General features: G+C 51.8%; 1 protein-coding gene across 2 annotated transcripts; it reads right to left on the reverse strand.

The window, feature by feature from the left end:
* Positions 1–194: 194 nt before the first annotated feature.
* On the reverse strand, positions 195–12,723 carry TMEM161A (transmembrane protein 161A). Of its 2 annotated transcripts, XM_016210774.2 has the most exons (12): positions 12,664–12,723; positions 9,527–9,630; positions 8,829–8,909; positions 8,389–8,486; positions 8,089–8,245; positions 6,992–7,143; positions 2,267–2,327; positions 2,044–2,187; positions 1,830–1,943; positions 1,493–1,667; positions 1,285–1,381; positions 195–1,125 (listed from the first exon to the last, which is right to left on the reverse strand). In XM_016210774.2, exons 1-12 carry the CDS (start codon positions 12,664–12,666, stop codon positions 872–874), a joined length of 1,440 nt encoding a protein of 479 aa, XP_016066260.2. In that variant the 5' UTR covers positions 12,667–12,723; the 3' UTR covers positions 195–871. The 2 variants fall into 2 exon arrangements, with proteins under 2 accessions (XP_016066260.2, XP_016066261.2); XM_016210775.2 differs by lacking the exon at positions 8,829–8,909.
* Between the last annotated feature and the right edge of the window lie 5,001 nt (positions 12,724–17,724).

Raw genomic sequence — 17,724 nt, forward strand, 5'->3', positions numbered from 1 at the left:
GCATCGACCTAGGATCCAGGAGATCGAGGTTCGATTCCGTCAGGGCACACGCTCGGGCTGCGGGCTGGGGTGTGCGGGAGGCAGCCGATAATGACGACTCTCTCATCATTGCTGTTTCTCTCTCTCCCTTCCTCTCTGAAATCAATAAAGATATATTTTAAAAAACACCAAAAAAACAAACCTGGATGCTGCACTTAGTTTGCCTCAACCCAGATTTTAACCCTTGTTTTTAATATACTTTTCATGTTTATCCACATAACAAAAGCATAAGATGCTACCTGATTCATAAGTCATTGAATAAAGCCTATTAAGGTCATTAAAATTTAGTCAGTTGACTTTTGGATTTTTAGCCACATGTATGTTGTTATACATACATGCATCCATACTGGGTTCCCACCGTGGACACAAAAATTCTGGAGTCAGAGAAGACCCTCATCCTCTTTCCCCTGGGTCACCATGGCCTCAACAATGTGCCCATTTGCCTGTGTATGACCTTTCTAGGAAAGCAGTCCCATGTACCTGTGGCAGAGGGCAGTAGCCACTGTGGCCTAGCCCAGAACCATGGGCCCCTCCACCTCTCTCTCCCTCCATCTCCCTTCTGATTCTCTTTTTGTAAAAAGCCACCCCTGTTATTGCTCTGCTGTCAAACCTGATGTGCACATGCAATCCAAGAACGACGACTGTGGGACTCTCTGCCACCAGCCTTGGGAGATAGTTTTGAGGCAGAAGCACAGGGTCCAAAGGGGGCCCAGGCAGGCACTGCAGTGAAGGGTTGAGCACAGCAGGGACTCCCAGGCCCCGCTCGCACCTGGGGATACTGAGGCACACACAGAGGAGGCGGTCATGGGGCTCCAGGAGTCTCTTCAGGTGGCTAGGAGCCTGCCAGGTGCTGGTGGAAGTAGAGGCCAAAGAGGCTGGAAAGCAGCTGGCAGGCAGCAGTCCACCAGATGAGGAAGGCCAGGATGCCACGGAGGAAGAGGGGTGTGAGCAGGCCACCGAGGGCCCCAGTGATCCGGGCCACTGCCTGCTGGGCCTCATCCCCCTTGGGGCCCAGTGGGCCATCTTGGGCTGCTTCTAGTACTGGGGATAGCGGGAGGGCCGGGCCCAGGCCCCAAGAGTAGCCACCTGTAAGAAGAGAGTAGAGAGAGGGATGGTGTAAAGAGGGGGGGTAAATGGGGGGGAAGGGAAGCAGGTGAATGAGCAGCAGGAGGGAGGGGGGCCGAGGCCAGGGCTGCCTCAGGGACCCCCAGCCCACCCTCACCCCATGAGGCAGCTTCCTCTCACCCAGCGTCTTGAGCAGAAGCGTGCAATTGAGGGTGAGGATGAGCGGCGTCAGGTACTGCAGGCTCACCACCGTCAGGTAACAGTAGACCCGTACCACCTGGTGAGCAGGTAGCAGGGGCAGGTGACCTTCTGGGCTCCAGCTGACCCCATGCTTGGAAGGACTGGAAGGCCTGCCCTGCACCCCAAGTTGCCCGACAGGCACCCGTACCCGCCGCTGGATCTCGCAGGCCTCAATGCGGCCGGCCTCCCGCCTCAGCTGCTCCACGCGGGCTTTGGCCAGGCATAGGTAGGCCTGCAGATGGGGCCGCGTTACCGCCAGCCGCAGTAGGCACAGTGCCACCAGCACCCAGAGGCGCAGTGAGTCAAAGGCTGAGTCCGACAGCCTGCACAGAAGATGGTGAGGGGGCTAGTGAGGCCCCCTTCTGCCCCAGGATCTTTCCCCAGGACCCACAGCTCTCTCATGGCTCCTCCCTGAGCTTCAGAGACTGGAGTACACAGAGGGGTCCCCCAGCTGCCCTCCCTCCTGGCCCCACCCCCATACACACAGGAAGAAGGTTGTGCCCCCAAAAGGCGCCTGGTGCAGGAAGTCCCGTGCAATGGGCTTAGTCCAGAACCACAGGATGAACAGTGGGGACAGGAAGCTGGTGTGCAGGAGAAACCTGGGTGCAAGGATGCAGCGGGTGAGGCCGAGGCATCTACCACCCCCCATCCTCTCCCCTAGGTTCCCTAACCTCCCACCCACCAAGTCCCCCACGTAACTGCAGCATGGGCCTGTCTTCTGACATGGTCAGTGCATCTCGGTGGGTCTGGGCCAGCCGCAGACCTGGGAAGGTGAGGAAGGCACCCAGCATGGAGCCTAGGATCGAAAGCCCCACACGGATGACCAGCTTGACCAGAGGAAGCCTGGGAAGAAAAGGCAGATCAGGGAACCCCACAGCCTCACAGCCTGCCCCTGCCCCCTGGCTCCCTTCCCAGCACTCACATCCAGTCCCAGCCCTGCGTCTTTAGAAGTGGCTCCAAGTTCTGGGTCATACTGGCCAGGCCTGGGGAAGATAAGGAGAAAGGTAGGGATACACCCCTGGGGCCTCAGAGCCTACTCTGCCCGCCTCCCAGATGTCATTTGCTCCTCAGATAGGACCGCACCAGTGGCATCCAGGCCCCATGCCAGGCATGAGGACCACTTAGTGCTCTAATGACGAGTGGCTCTTTCCAAAGAATAGGAGAATGGCCCTGGCTGGGTGTCTCGGTTGGTTGGAGCGTCGTCCGGTACACCAGAAGGTTGCGGGTTCAATTCCCAGTCAGGGCACATACCTAGGTTGTGGGTTCAATCCCTGGTCAGGGCACATATGGGAGGCAACCAATCAGTGTTTCTTTCTCACATCAATGTTTCTCTCTCTCTCTAAATAAAAAAGGAACAGGAGATTGTGCCAGGCAGACCCTTGATTGGACTGGGGGGCATGGGAAAGGGAGCACAGAATATGAGCTTCCAGGATTGCACCAGGAATCAGGGACATGAATGGCTCCCACAGGAGAAAACCAAAGTCCTGGAAAGAACCCTCAGATTTTCCACAACGTAAAAGCAAGTAAATATGAATGCACAACCAAAATCACCAAACACACAAGGAAACAAATCACCATAAAGGAGGATCAGCAGAAAAACACAAAAGACCAGTTTAGACCCCAGGGACTTCAGAAATTGGTGTTATCAGTTTTGTATGAAATGACTGAAGAAAATAAAAGCTGGAATCACAGAACAGGCGACACAAGACTACCTCAGATGATCAGGTAGATTTGCAGAGAAACCAATGAAACTTTTCCAAAGGGAAAATATAATTACTGAAAGAGCCAAGGAGGAATTCATGAATTGGATCTGAAGACATCACTCAAATTCCAACTCAAACACAAGAAGGTGGGGAATATGAAGCGAGGTGAAGAGAAAGGAGAACAGAATAGAAAGTCCAGCATAAGTCAAGTCAGATCCCCAAAAGGAGAGAGAGGGAGGGAGAAGGAGAGGGAGAGAGGGGGAGGGGGGAGAGAGAGAGAGAGAGAGAAAACAAATGATATTGCAAGAGAATGATTGAGAAGTCTGCAGAATGGATGCCGCACACAAAGGACATCAAGCCAGATAAATACAAAGAAATCCATACCTAGACATACTGGTGAAATTGTAGAGTACCAAAACCAAAGAAATTGCAAAGCAGCCAGGGAGTTAAAACGGATCACCTATAAAGGACAGACAATTAGGCTGGCAGCCAATGTCAAAAATAACAACAGAAAAGGAACAAATATAGCCCAGCCAGCGTGGCTCAGCGGTTGAGCATCGACCTAGGATCCAGGAGATCATGATTCGATTCCCGGTCAGGGCACATGCCCGGGTCGCAGGCTCGATCCCCAGTCAGGGGCGTGCAGGAGGCAGCCGATCAGTGACTCTCTCATCATTGATGTTTCTCTCTCTCTCTATCCCTCTCCTTTCCTCTCTATGAAATCAATAAAGATATATTAAAACAAAAACAAAAAAACTAACAATGCATTTGTTTAGCAAGGTTGTTTCATGGAAAAAACTCAATGTGATCCCTACTCATAACACATATGTCACCTCACAGGTTTAAGGGCTTGATGAAACTTGAAATGCTCTGGAAGAACACGTAAAATGTCTTTGTGATCATAGGGAAGGGAAGGGAATCTCTCCAAGACAAAAATCAACTGAAATAACAAACCTCTTTTTGTTCATCAAAAGACACCAGGAGTGGGCACTTCCCTCGCACAGAAGAGCTGAGAGAAACTCCTGGTTTCCAGCAGACCCAACCAGCCTGCCTAAGAGGCACCCCCATCCCCCCACCCTGGCCAAGGACAGAGAAATAGTCAGGGCACACACCCTCCTCTGGCCTTAGGGTCTGGTGCTGCTGAAAAGCTGACCTAGGAGCTCAGCTTGGCCCCTCCTGTGGGCAGACAAGCCCAGTAAAAGCAGCCACAAGCCGTGCGTGGATTGCTTAAAGCTTCAAACAGGATGCTGAGGGCCAAACATGGACAGCTTCTGACATTGGCTGTCACAAAAATACATCCCGGGAGGCCTGAAAGCAGCATACAAAACACTTAGCCTCAGACAACATAAGAGCAAGATCCAAAGGGAAATCCTAGCACGCACTAAAATCTGCTGACATGAACTCTACTTGGTAGGGATTTTTTTTAGTCTTTTTTTTAAAAAATTTCTTTTTTATTGCTGTGGTGTTATTACTGTTACTATTGTCTCCTCTTTTCTCTCGCTTCTTTCATATCTCTTATTTGCCTCCTTCCTTTTCTTACTCTCTCTACATTTCTTTTTCTTCTCTTCTTTCTCTTTACCTTTTCATAATTTTTTTCTTTCTATTCCTTGTCTTCTTTACCGTTTTCCTTTTCAGATTCTTTACTCTTATTTTTCTCTCTCCCCTCTTTCCTCTTCAGAATTTTTTTCTGCCCCTTTTATCTTCTAGCATTCATTTTTTTATTATTTTATTAGTAGTATTAATATCTTTTTCTTCCTTTTTCTATTATTCTTGTTCTCATTTCTCTTTCCTAGTTCTCTTTTCTCTTGTGGTTGCTTCTGCCATTTATGCTTTGGTTTGTTTCCTGTGTGTTTTCTGCTGTTTTGCCCGGTCAGCACCTGTACAACAGCTCCCGTGACCTGGGTGGGGGTGAGCCTCAGGGCCAGCCTGAGAGGAGATCCACCCGCAAACAGAACGACAACAATCAAGACCCGATTACAACAGGAGAGTCCAAAAACCCCCGAAAGGGTCACTCCTAGAGCACCCAGTGCAGGAATTCAAGGAGGCCACACCTGGGCCCCATAAGACACTTACTACAAAAGGCCACCCCGCGAAGACTGGGAGCCATAGCAGGTACATCTCATACAAAGAAACAAACACAAAGAGACAACTAAAATGGGGAGACAAAGAAACCACCCCTACATTAAAGAAAAAGAGGAATCTCCACAAAAAGGCCTATAAGAGATGGAGGTAAGTGATTTATCAGACAGAGTTCAGAGTAATGGTTATAAAGATGCTCGAGAAACTTAGTGAGAACTGCAAGAAACTTAGTGGGAACTACATCAGCATGAAAAACGATGTAGAATCTATGAGTAAGAACCAGGTGTGAATTAAGAATACCACACTGACATAGGAATACACAGGCAGGCCCTGGCCGACGTGGCTCAGTTACTCGAGCATTGACCCTTGCACCAAGAGGTCACTGGTTTGATACCCGGTCAGGACATATGCCTCGGTTGTAGGCTCGATAGAAGGGGGGAAAGGGGACATCTGTAATACCCTCAGCAATAAAAATAAATTAACTTTTTTTAAAAAGTGGTAATGGGCCCTGGCCAGGTAGTTCAGTTGGTTAGAGCGTCGTCCCGATACATCAAGGTTGCGGGTTCAATCCCCAGTCAGGGTACATACAAGAATCAACCAATGAATGCACAAATAAGTGGAACAACACATTGATGTTTCTCTTTCTCTCTCTCCCTTCCTCTCGCTCTCTAAAAGTCAATAAATAGCCCTAGCCAGTTTGGCTCAGTGGTTAGAGTGCTGGCTCGGGACTGAAGGGTCTCAAGTTCAATTCCAGCCAAGGGCACATACCTCGGTTTCAGGTTCAATCCCCAGCCCCGACTGGGGCTCGTGTGGGAGGTAACCAATTGATGTGTCTCTCTCACATCAATGTCTCTGTCTGTCTGTCTCTCTCTCTCTCCCTTCTACTCTCTCTGAAAAGCAATGGAAAAAAATGCCCTCGGGTAAGGATAAGTAAATAAATAAATAAATAAAATAAAAATCAATAAATAGAAATTTTTTTTTGAAAGTAGTAATGGCCTAGCCAATGTGGGTCAGTGGTTGAATGTGGACCAAGAAATTGCCGTTCAATTCCTGGTCAGGGCGCATGCCTGGGTTGTGGGCTCAATCCCCAGCAGGGGGCATGCAAGAGGAAGCTGATCCATATCTCTCTCTCTCCTCTCTCTCTCCCCCTCTCTTCCTCCCTCCCTTCCATTCTCTCTAAAAATCAATGGAAAAAATATGCTCGGGTGAGGAGTAATAAAAAAGTAGTAATGCGCCCTGGCCAGTGTTTCTCAGCGGTTAGAGTGTCAGCCCACGCACCAAAGGGTCAAGGGGTTCGATTCCTGGTGAAGGGCGCACACCTTGGTTGCAGGTTCGATCCTCAGTCCCAGGGGCGTGTGCAGGAGGCAACCAACAGATGTGCCTCTCTCACAGTGATGTTTCTTTTTCTCCCCCGCCCACCCCCCCACCTCCCTCCCTTTCACTCTTTCTGTGAATGAGGAAAAGCAGCATTTAGGCTTCCTCTGGAGATAAGAACCACTGTGAAAGGGTAATTTCCACTCTTGTATTTTATAGATTTTGTACCATTACCCATTTCCTTCCAAAAATTAAACAAAAATAGGTAAATATTAAATTACTGTCGCTGCTCGGTAGAGGACAGACTGGAGGGGAACAGAAATGCCCATGTGAAGAGCTACAGCCACAGGCGTCTGTCAGTGAGATAAGATGTTCTCTCATCCCCAAAGCCCAAGGGGCGCCAAGGGTGGCGGAAACCCATAGACTGTCTGGCCCCAGGAGTCCCCTCTCCCATCTTCAATGTGCAGGTAGATTAAGCCATTTAAACCCCACACTTGTCAGCTTACAGGAGGGAGGGACAGGTGTCCACCCCACGCCCCTGATGCACGTACCTGGCTCCAGGCCTAGCTCCAGGGTCTCCTCTGGCACCACCTGCACCAGCATGGCAAGAAGCAGGAAGAGGAAGGCGAAGGTGAGGCAGACAGAGCGCTCACCCCCCTCCTCGGCGCTGAAGTACAGACGAGTCACTGTCAGAAACACCTTGCTGGGGGCAGAGTTAAGGAGGCCTCCACCTGTGATGCCCCTGCCCACTCTACCAGCCCCAGCCAGTGACACCCCAAATCCAGAGCACAAACACCAGGTTTGGGCTTGGGCTCCTGGGAGCAGGAGAGTGGCCAAAGAGAACAGTGAGCCAATAAACAAGCCCAGGACACAAGGCAAGAATGCCGGTCACCCCTGTGTCAGCAGTGCGGGGTCTTAAGCATGGCAGGTACACCTGGGCTGGGCCTCCAGCTTGGCTTATCACACACTGTGTGGCCAGTTAGAAATGGCACCAAGTCAGTCTCTCCAGGAGATCCTGCCTCCCTTACTCACCCAGCTTTCCAGCTATATCCATAGCAGGTTCCTTTGAGAAGTTAGCAGATGCAAAGGCTGTGTCTCCAATCTGCCCTGAAGAGACCTCAGGGCTTTTAGGAACAGTGTGGACCCCAAGATGGGCTTTCCTTCTTCCCAAGCCCACTGCACAAGGACATTTTCTTCTACTTGGGCCCCTAAAGTCACAGGTTCACCTCAGCGTTCTGTGCAGCTTAATAACAAAATTTGAAAAGGGGGCATCTCCTTCCCAGCCCCTGCATCTGAGCGGGCCTGGTGACTTGCTTTGACTGAAAGGGTGGACAGGGTTAGGGTGGGCCGGCTTCGGCAAGGCCTCAGGAGGCCTGCAGCGCCCCGTCTTCCTTGCTGCCTTTCTGCGGCTACAGTGTGGGAACCTGGCCTAGCCTGCTAGAAGGGGGACCCTGGGAGCAGAGATGAGGCCACCCAGCTGAGCCTGGCCCAGGAGAGCAAATGAAATAGGGACTGCTTTACTCCACTGAATTTTGGGGAGGTGTGTGTCACAGTAGTCCACAACCAATTACCAATTTAGGGGAGACAGGAAGCCTCAGTCAGGTTCCCACATGCCTCCCACCTGCCCTACCCAGAGCTGGAAGGATACATGGAGAAGGCAATGGTAAGCAGACACCAAAACACAGCAATGTTTGTCTCCCTGGCTGGGCCCAGAACATAATAGTAGGCCTCTGTGAAAAGGTACACGCCACCCGAGTACACAGCAAAGTCCACGAACCACTGGTATTCCAGGAAGAAGCGCAGGACTGTGGGACACAGTGCTCAGCTGGGGCTGCCTGCCCAGGGCCTTCTCCCAACCCTGTCCACCCAGGGTCTCCCCCTACCCACCCACCCACCCTGCCAGGGTATGGGCAAAGTGAGGGGAACTGGGGACCCGCTGGACTGTTACCAAGGGCATCCACGGCAGTGAGGGGACAGGTCTCCAGCTGGAAAGGGGCATCTCGGGGGACACACAAAGTCTTCTCTTCACTGTAGCCATTGGCCCACCTGGAGAAGGGGGGAGGTGGTTAGAGCAGCACCCTCTGCTTTTCCCTTCCCAGTCTAGCCTACCTCTCCCTATGACGGCCTGGGAGGCTGAGTGCCACAGAGAGCACAGGAACTGGCCTGGGAGGTGCCTTCTCCCCCAGTTTTGGTGTCCAGGTTGCAGGCACCACCCACCCACGGGGCTGGCCCACAGCAAACTTCCAAGCATTCAAAGCCGACTGAAGGCAGCCCAGGCATGACAATAAAAATCATTCAGCCTGGGGTGTCCCTGATTCTCCTGTGCCCAGAGCCGGAAGGGCAGGCCCTGTGCCCCTCAGCTTTCCCTAAGGTTGGGGGCTCACTCACCTCTCCCTCCTGCCTCTGGGCCTCTGCTTCCCTGCCAGGGCCCGAAGCTCTTCCTCGGAAGGGTGCTTGTATCGGAAGAGACTGAGAGCAAAGACAGGCAGGCAGTCAGGAAAGCTCGGGATTAGGGGGTAGGGACTGCAATGTCAAGACAGTGAACCCTAAAACCAGGTACTAGAGTCAGAGGGAGGGCTGGGCCCTAGAACACCTGGTGATAGAAGGAGCAGGGACCATCGAAGGCCAAGGGAAGACATGGGAGGTGGGCTATGGCAGCGCAGCGGGGTCATGGACACCCCTGAATCTGCTGACTAACTCTCCTAGCAAAGCAGGTGTGCACACTGTCCTAAGGAGAGAATACAGTTTCCACCAAATCTCGGGAAGGGTGCCAGACTCAAACAGGGACAAAAAACATTTCAGGAAACATGTACAGTGAAAGTAGAGTGGAAAAGGGGTGAAGTGGGAGAAACAGAGGTTCTTCGAAGTATGCAGATGGTCTTGTGTGTATATGTGTGTGTACATCTGTCAGAACTGATCCAACTGTGCACTTCCAAAATATGCAGTTTACTGTACATTAACCACATCTCAAAAAAGTTGCTTAAAAATAAAAAACTACCTACAGGGCCTGAGGCAGGACTGGGGGTAGGGCCAGAGCAGTCTAGGCTTCCCCCCTCCCGCCACCTCAGGGAGGTGCTGTGGCTCACCTGCCATTGCAGAGCAGCCAGCGTGCAAAGGAGCAGTGAGGTGCCAGCCTGTGCATGAGAGTGGCAGTGAGCAGGGTCACCACCAGCTGCACTCCGAGGATCGCCTGGGGGAGGGGACATGATAAGCAGTGCCAGCCAGAGAGTAACAAGATCAGTCCCCAGGAACCCAGCTATTTATAGAAATGCAGAGCCAGGTGGGGGAGGGTGGCCTCCCTGGCTCCAGAGGCATCTTGGGGTAGACTGGGGTGAGCTCAAACCCAACCCTGGCAACCCCTGTTGAGCATGGAACCCCACACCTGGCTACAGAGGATGAAGAACATATGCTGGGGCAGGTAGAGGTTCAGACATGTTCACTTCCAGTCTTTGCCATGGATTTCAGGTACATGTATTAATCTCTCCAGCCTGGTTTTCCTCATCTGGAAACGAAGTGCTTCCTATTTTGTTTCTTGTACTCTCATGACTGCCTTCTGGACCTACAATGACCTGGTACATCCAGTGAAAGTGGCTCCTCTCCAACCACAGTCCCAGCCTTGGCGCCAACTGTCTCAGGCCAGCTTCTAGCTTCAACATTCACCCTGGTGGCTCTGTCTTAATTTATCCCTGATGGCTCCATCACCCTCTCTCCCTCTATACCTCTCTTTGCCACCAACCTCCTCAGCCGGCCACTACCTGTTTCAGGATAAAACTTAGACATATGAGTGGGATAACTTTTTTTCATTAGGAATTTTCTCACCAAGTTCTACATAACAACCTTTTAAACAGTAATTCATAACACGTTTTCACATACTTATTTTTAAATGTTTTAGGAGAAATACTTTTGGTAATCAGTCTGAAGCTGAAGCTGCCTGAATGTAGTAAATACCGAATCTGCTATCAGTAATTATGTAATTATGTAAAATGTGTGCAGGAGAGTTGCCTACTAGTATTATAATATTATAATCAACAACTAAAATGAAATAAAGATTATATTAATTATGAAAATTATTCTTTAATCAGGCAAAAATAAGTTAACTTTATTTTTTTAATTTTTTAAACAATATGTTTTTATTGATTTTAAAGAGAGGAAGGGAGAGAGAGAGAGAAACATCAATTGTTCCCTACCTCGGATGGTGGCTGCAACCCAGGCATGTGCCCTGACCAGAAATCGAACCAGCGACCTCTTGGTGCATGGAACAACGCTCAACCACTGAGCCACACTGGCCAGGGCAAAAAATAAGCTAGCTTTAAAAGGAAAAGCTCTGGTGGGATAAACAACAGGTCTAGCACTGTAATTGAGAATGACTGCTGAGAAAACCATGATTAAAATAACCAACTCAGAATATTTTCTCTATGCCTGCGACTTGTAAACTGAGACCATAAGTATTTTTTCAGTAATGAGGGTAGGGTGCCTTCTTTTTGATCTCTAAATATCACCGATCTTCTAGCCTCACTGTTTACCCTCCCCCTACAGAGTACAAACTGGCCAGCAGAAACTAATGACCACGGCATTGTCAAGGTCTGTGGGCACCCCCAAGCCCAGAGGGCCAGGCTTTCCCACTCATCCTTCCTCCCAGGGCCTCTTCTCCTTTCCCCTGGGGACTCCCAGTGCCTCCCACCAACACTCTCCAAACTTCCAAGCCTCTGGGTGCCCTTGTTTGCTTTTCTCCCTGCTCTGCAGGCCTCTCTCCTATGGCCCCATCCTCTGCCAGGGTTCTAACCATTGATCTGACCCAGCATGTCCCCAACAGAGCAGTACCTCCAGCCTGGACCTCTTTGCCAAGCTCACAGACCTGGGCTTCCCAGGCCCTTTCCAGGAGCCCAGCACACACCCCTCACTGATGAGGACACAGCATTCAGCTCCTCCAGGGGTCCCAGCCCCTTACCAGTCTCACAGTCAACATGGGACTCCGCTCCACAGCTTGCAAGGCGTGGCAGGGCCAGCTCAAGACCGCCACACCTCACTGCCTGGCTCTCTCTCCCACCCTCCTTGCGTCCTCCAGACCCCGGGGCTCTCTGTCACTGATCCCATTATTCCCCTGCACACACACACACCTCCCAGTGTGGAGCCCAGGGTTCAAACTGCGGTCCCAGCACTTAGGACAGGAAGGAAGAACGGGGGGAGGGAGGGTAAGAAAGAGAGAAGGAAGGCATGTGTCCTCCATCTAAGGGTCCTCCACCTAAGGCCTCCAGGTCTGTCCAGGATGTTTCTTATGCCCGGCCCTCAGCAGCATCCTGTCTCCAGGCCCATGCTTGTAGATCTCCAAAGATCTCCTGGAGCCTCCCACCCGCCCATTCCCTCCCTTGCTCAGAGCCTTTCCCTGGATCTTTCCTCCATCCCAGTTCTGAGAGCCCTCCTGTCACCCCCCATAGTATCCTGCACCCAGCCTGGAACGATGCCCACTTTCAAGTATCCCCTCCACCAGAGCTCTCGCTTCAGGCCCACCTCCACCGCCCCTCCTCTGGGACATCCCTCCCCTCTCGCCCACAGCAGGGTCAGGTCGCCTGGGCCCCTCCAGGCTGTTCTCCTTCTGCCCAGTCCGAACCCATAAGGGCTGGGAGGGACGGGGGGCGGGACCCTCGGCCTCGCCAGGCACGAGCCTGGCCCACCAGGTGGGCTGAATTTGAAGAACAAACTCAAATTTTGAATCCAGAGCCGCGTGAGACCTGAGGGTTCCACTCTGCTGGCTCCAACATGGGACTAACGCCGGCCCTGAAGCCACCCAGATCCCCTCGGCTTGGTCCCCTTCTCCCTGGAGCTTCTGCTCATGCCCGGACCCGCAGGCACCGGTCCGCGCTGCCCCCACGCTCCTGCAGGACCCGACTCCTGAGTGGGCCCCAGCGGGGCCCCGAACGTGCTCGGCTCCTCAGTCCCCTCGGTGGGATCCCAGGCCCCTAGAGGGTATGACCCCCAGAACGCTCAGGGGCTTCCAGTCCCCTCGGCACGACGCGTAACACCACCCCTTCCCCCCGCCCCCCATGGGTCCCACAGCGAGATGCTGACTCCAGAGAGGGACACACGGCACTCGGCGCGATCCGGAGTCTCTTAAAGCCCTCAATCCCCACGAAAGGACCTCCGTCCCTTCGGTGTCTCCCTGGACTCCCACGGCGGGACCCTGAGCCCCTCAGGGCCCCCACCACGCCACAAGACACCCACTTACCATGTCGCTGGCGGGACCCCAGTACGCGGACCCACGAGCCGCAGCTCAGGGCACTTTATGGGAACTCGACCAATCAGAGCCAAAGCCTAGTCTGACAAGCAGCTCGTGCGACCAATCGTCAGGCTTGTGTGCGGAGCACACGCCGAGAGACCAGGGGTCACTGGCGTTGCATGCCGGAAGTTGTAGTTCGAAAATACCCAAGGCGCTCACGCCGCCGGCGAATCAGGACTGTATCAGGGACACCTATGTGACCGCTCGCTCTGGGGCTCAGTCTCCTCACCTGCACCTGTCTCACAGGTCTGCGGCCAATACATTCATTCAAGTGCTCGGACTAAATTCAGGCCCCTCTGCCTGACTTCAATCCGCCGCCAGTACTGCTGTGCACAGTATAGTACAGCTTGCCACTAGCCACTCTATCTCATACCTCCAGCCTCCGTAAATGCTGTCGTTGGTCTTGGAATGCCTCCTTTCAGTGGCAAAAGTCGTATTCATCTCTATCAGCCAGGACTCCGGTTGTCTCTCACACACACACACGCACACGCACACGCACACGCACACGCACACGCACAATCCAACTCAAATAGGCTCCAGCAAAAAAGGAAAAATTTTGGTTCCTGTAACAAAAAACTCAAAAAGTAGGCTCAGCTTCAGGCATGGCTGGATCAAGGACCAAATGTCAGCCTCAGAAATATGATGTTTTCTTTTTTTTTCTTTTTTCCAATACAAGTGAAAGTTTATTTAGAAAGTCACAGCGGTAGAATAAGTGCCCAGCTGAGCTGCATGGACTTGGGAAACAAGTTACAGAGACAAAAATAGGGCCCTTGGAGCTTAGGGGAGAGAGAGGGCAAAGGTATGTGCCTTGAGGGAAGAAGAGGGGAAAAGGTGTGGGCAGCATGTTCCAGAGAGAGAAAGGGAGACAGAGACAGAGAGAGAAAGAGAGAGAGAAATATATACAGAGAGAGAAAAGAGAGCACAGGAATCTTATGTTTTGCCATTTGTTTCTATGGATGTGTGTCTGTGTGAGTGTGGACATACAGGTGGGTGTTACATGGTCTTTATGGCGCTGGATACCTGTTAGTAGGGTCTGTATAGTTGATTGCCTCATCTCTGTGGGTGATTTTGTCTTTGTGGATGTCTGTTTTCAGGGGATTCTCTTTGTGACTTTAGTCCTCTGGACTCAGTGACCCTTTGAAAGAGGATGGATGACAGGGGCAGTGAGGGTCGCTGGGATTTCCCAGGATCTACGTGGGGGTCATGACATACCCCTCAGGGCCTGGGCATACAGATGGGATCCAGGAAAGATGAGATTTGGAAAAGCTGTCAGAAAAGAGAGAACAAGAAAGAAAAGGTGGGGTGTGGGGGGTATTTGCTGCAGGCTCACTGCATGCCATGCTGGGAGTGCCTCATGTACTCCCTCCAGCAGGCCAGGGTGGTGGGACAATTGTCTCCATTTAATTGATAAAAATAATGAGGCGCTGCAAAGCCCAGATCTCTGCTTCTACCTCACCTCTCTCGGGCACTGGGCTCTTGAGCGCAGGTGTAACAGTGTCCCACGTGGTGAATCACAGGCAACTCACACACCCTGGCCTCAGGAGCTCCCAATCTTCTCTCCACCATCTCTCCATCTTCTTGCTGCTTATCCAAAAACCCTGGAGTTGGCCTTGACACCTCTCTCACCCCACACCTAATCTGTCAGCTCCTCCTGATGGCTCCACCTTCCAAGTGTAATCACAGTTCCACCAGCTCTCACTCCCTTCACAGTCTCCACCCATTATCTCTTGTCTAAAGTCTCCTCCTCCCTGGTCTCTGGCTTTCATTCCCCAACCACCCCACCCCCAGTCTATTTTCTCCTGAGCAGCTTGAAGGCACCTGCTAACACTTGAGCCAGACCTTATCCGTCCTCTGCTCACAAATATCCATGTCTTCCAACTCATGTACAGCAAAACCAGTCTTCTCTTCTACACTGGAAGTTCTCCGTGCTTCATTCTTCAAGTTTTGCTCTCAACATCTCTGTTCTCCACTGGACACTCCTCAGTGTCTGTCCTCTCCATTTCATATTCCATGTGCCCTGATCCTCACTGGATGCTTCCTATGTCTGTTCACACTAATGTCCCATGTTCTCTGACCATCCTGAGGTCCACACTCTCATTCCAAACTGACCTTTTCTCCATGGTGCTCTAAAAAAATGCATCTCTCAGGTATCTGACTTTCATCATTGTGTTTGTGCTCAGGCCACAATTCCCACAGTGTTTCCAACCAGTGATGGAGCTCCTGGGGAACTTGGGGCCCTCTGATTGTAACATTGTCATCATGGTGTCCTTAGCAAGGCTGGCGATAGGACACTTCCATACAACCCTCCCTGCTTCCTTCCCAACAGAGCCACGGGGGCATATCTGGGATCTGGACTCAGAGGTGTTTCTAGAATCCAGTGGCCTGCCCACCTTCCCTTCATGGATTAGGACACCACAGACTGTATATGTATAATCACACACACACACAAGACATGACATAGGCTTTTACTGGGTCCCCAGGTTGGGAGCCTAAAAACATGAGGGTGGTGCCGTTGAAAGCCAAGATGAATTTTATTTATTTATTACTATTTCTATTTCTATTTTTAAATGTTGAGTGGGGAAGCACAGAATTCAAAGCACATTATTGGGCGCCACCTAATGGCAGATGGCAAAGTGCAGCCTCCGGGGAAATGGGGAAACAACCACATACACCTGCCCTGGGGTTCCCCCAGCTTTTGAAAGCAGCACATTTTTAAGAACCCCACTGTGGGCACAGAATTCAGGGACTGGCCTGGCTTCTTGCCCACCGAGAGGGTGAGATCCAGAGACTAAGCTTCAGTTTCCCCCAGGGGTCCTGTGTCTGGTTGTGTGGGGAGCTGTGACTGGGACACTATAGGGGCCACCAGGTAGGAAGTTTATACACCCTTCTGTAGATGGCCAGGGTTCTTGCAACCTGAAGGAAGGGATTCCCAGAAAGGTAACCCAGTGGAGAATTTGCACCCTTAGGGTGACCACCATGACCATGCTTATAGTGCTGCTGGAGGAGGTTGTATGTGCAGCCAGGATCCCTAAGTTCACTGTCGTAGGCTGGAGTGGTGGCAGTGGTTCACCCCTCCTCTGAGGGTGGACGGGGGCACAAGGGAGCAGGTGGAAAGGATTTAGGACCTGAATCTGAGATGGATGAGAGTATTCCCCAGCCTAACTTGGGCACCCTACAGAGGCCTTGAGTTCACCCCACACCCCCTGCATTCTCTGCAGGCCTCCCAGTACAGGTGGGGAGGTCCCCTAATATCCTCATCAGAGCCATTCAGGGTTCCTGGTGGCTTTACCCCCAAACACATCTCCTTCCTAACCCTTCAGCCTCTTGCTGCTACTGCCCGTGGCCCTCCACTGCACCCCCCTGCCACAGAAGCCCTGAGGAGGGAAGTTTCGATAATGCCATGCTCCTCCCCTGGAAACTGGGGCCCCAAAGCCCCTACTTTACTCGAGTGTCAAGTACTGTGAAGAGCCATGGAGGACAAACCCTAGCATGTGGGTAGCAGGGTGTTCTATACATGGCCACTTAGAATGCCCCCACCTCACATAAATGTCTGTCACTATACATATTCTCCCTCTCCCCGACCCCTGGAAGGAGTCAGCCCTAAGTCTTGGTGACTACAGGAGAAGAGGAGGTGCTAACTTCCAGGGCCTGGGACTGACTTTGAAGCCTGTTATGTACATGCTTCCCCTCTGCATCCACCATCTGTGACTGTGTGCGCTAATGGTGGGATGCAAGGCATTGGATTTTGCTAGAAAAGCACCTCTGTGGGGCGCTGGCATGACAAGAGGGGATAAGAGTCTTCAACAGCCAAGCTGCACCAATCAGCTTTGGATCTTTGTAAAATGGGACAGGGGAAACAAATCTTTTAAGTGCTGATGCCAATACTCTGTGTTCTCCACATTCCCTTTCAAATTGGTGATCTGCACTCAACAAACCCTAGCTTAACTTAGCAGTCGGAGCCATTTCTCGGCTTGGGGCAGTGCAGAGGCCTTCCTGGAGGAGAGGGCATGGAGTTGGGCCTTGGAAGGTAGGAAGCAGTCTTTTAAAAAAAAGGTGAGTTGGGGGTTGAGGGAGGTGGTTCCAGAGGGAGGACCAGCATGGTCCTGGGGAACTGCAAGTGTTTCTAGGGGGCTCAGAGCAGGGGATAGTGTGGGGGACATGAGCAGAGTGGGTGGGGGCAGCTGAGGAGCTATGAAGGTCAGGAGTCAGATCTGACTGTCATATCTGAGGCCCTGGCCCAGTAGCTGAGTTGGTTAGAGCATCATCCTGATATGCCAAGGTTGCAGGTTCAATCCCTGGTCAGGGCAAATGCAAGAATCAACCAATAAATGCATAAACAAGTGGAACAACAAGTCGATATTTCTCTCCCTTCCTCTCTCTCTCTAAAAAAAGAAAAAAAATTTAAGATCCCACTGAGACCACCTGCAGGGTAGTTGGAGTTGGGGTGAGCAGATAGAGCTCCCTTGGTCTCCTGGACCCCCAAGTCAGCCTGCACATGGGGCAGGCCAGAGTGTGTGCCTGTGTCGAGGGGAGGGTCATGTGCCCCTTGGAGTAGGTGGATAAACACCTGGCTCCCTCCTCCCTCTAGTGGAACAAAATTGCTGAGTCAAGGGATCAAGGGATTAGCCCATTTAAAAGAGGAACAGCATAGTACCCCAACATTCAAGGTTCCCAAGTGCCTCTTTTAATTTTTGTTGTTATTAATCCTCAACCAGAGGATTTTTTTTCATTGGTTTTTAGAGAGAGTGGAAAGGAGGAGGGGAGGGTGTACGACATTGCTTGGTTGCCTCCTGCATGTGGGGCCAGGGATGGAACCTACCACCCAGGTGCATGCCCTTGACCTAAAATTGAACCCTTGCCCGGCCGGGCATGGCTCAGCGGTTGAGCATCGACCTAGGATCCAGGCGATCAGGGTTCGATTCCCGGTCAGGGCACATGCCTGGGTTGTGGGCTCCATCCCCAATGACTCTCTCATCATTGATGTTTCTCTCTCTCTCTCTCCCTCTCCTT

This window comes from Miniopterus natalensis, chromosome 4 (assembly GCF_054644295.1).
Source record: "Miniopterus natalensis isolate mMinNat1 chromosome 4, mMinNat1.hap1, whole genome shotgun sequence".
Lineage (NCBI taxonomy): Eukaryota > Metazoa > Chordata > Mammalia > Chiroptera > Miniopteridae > Miniopterus > Miniopterus natalensis.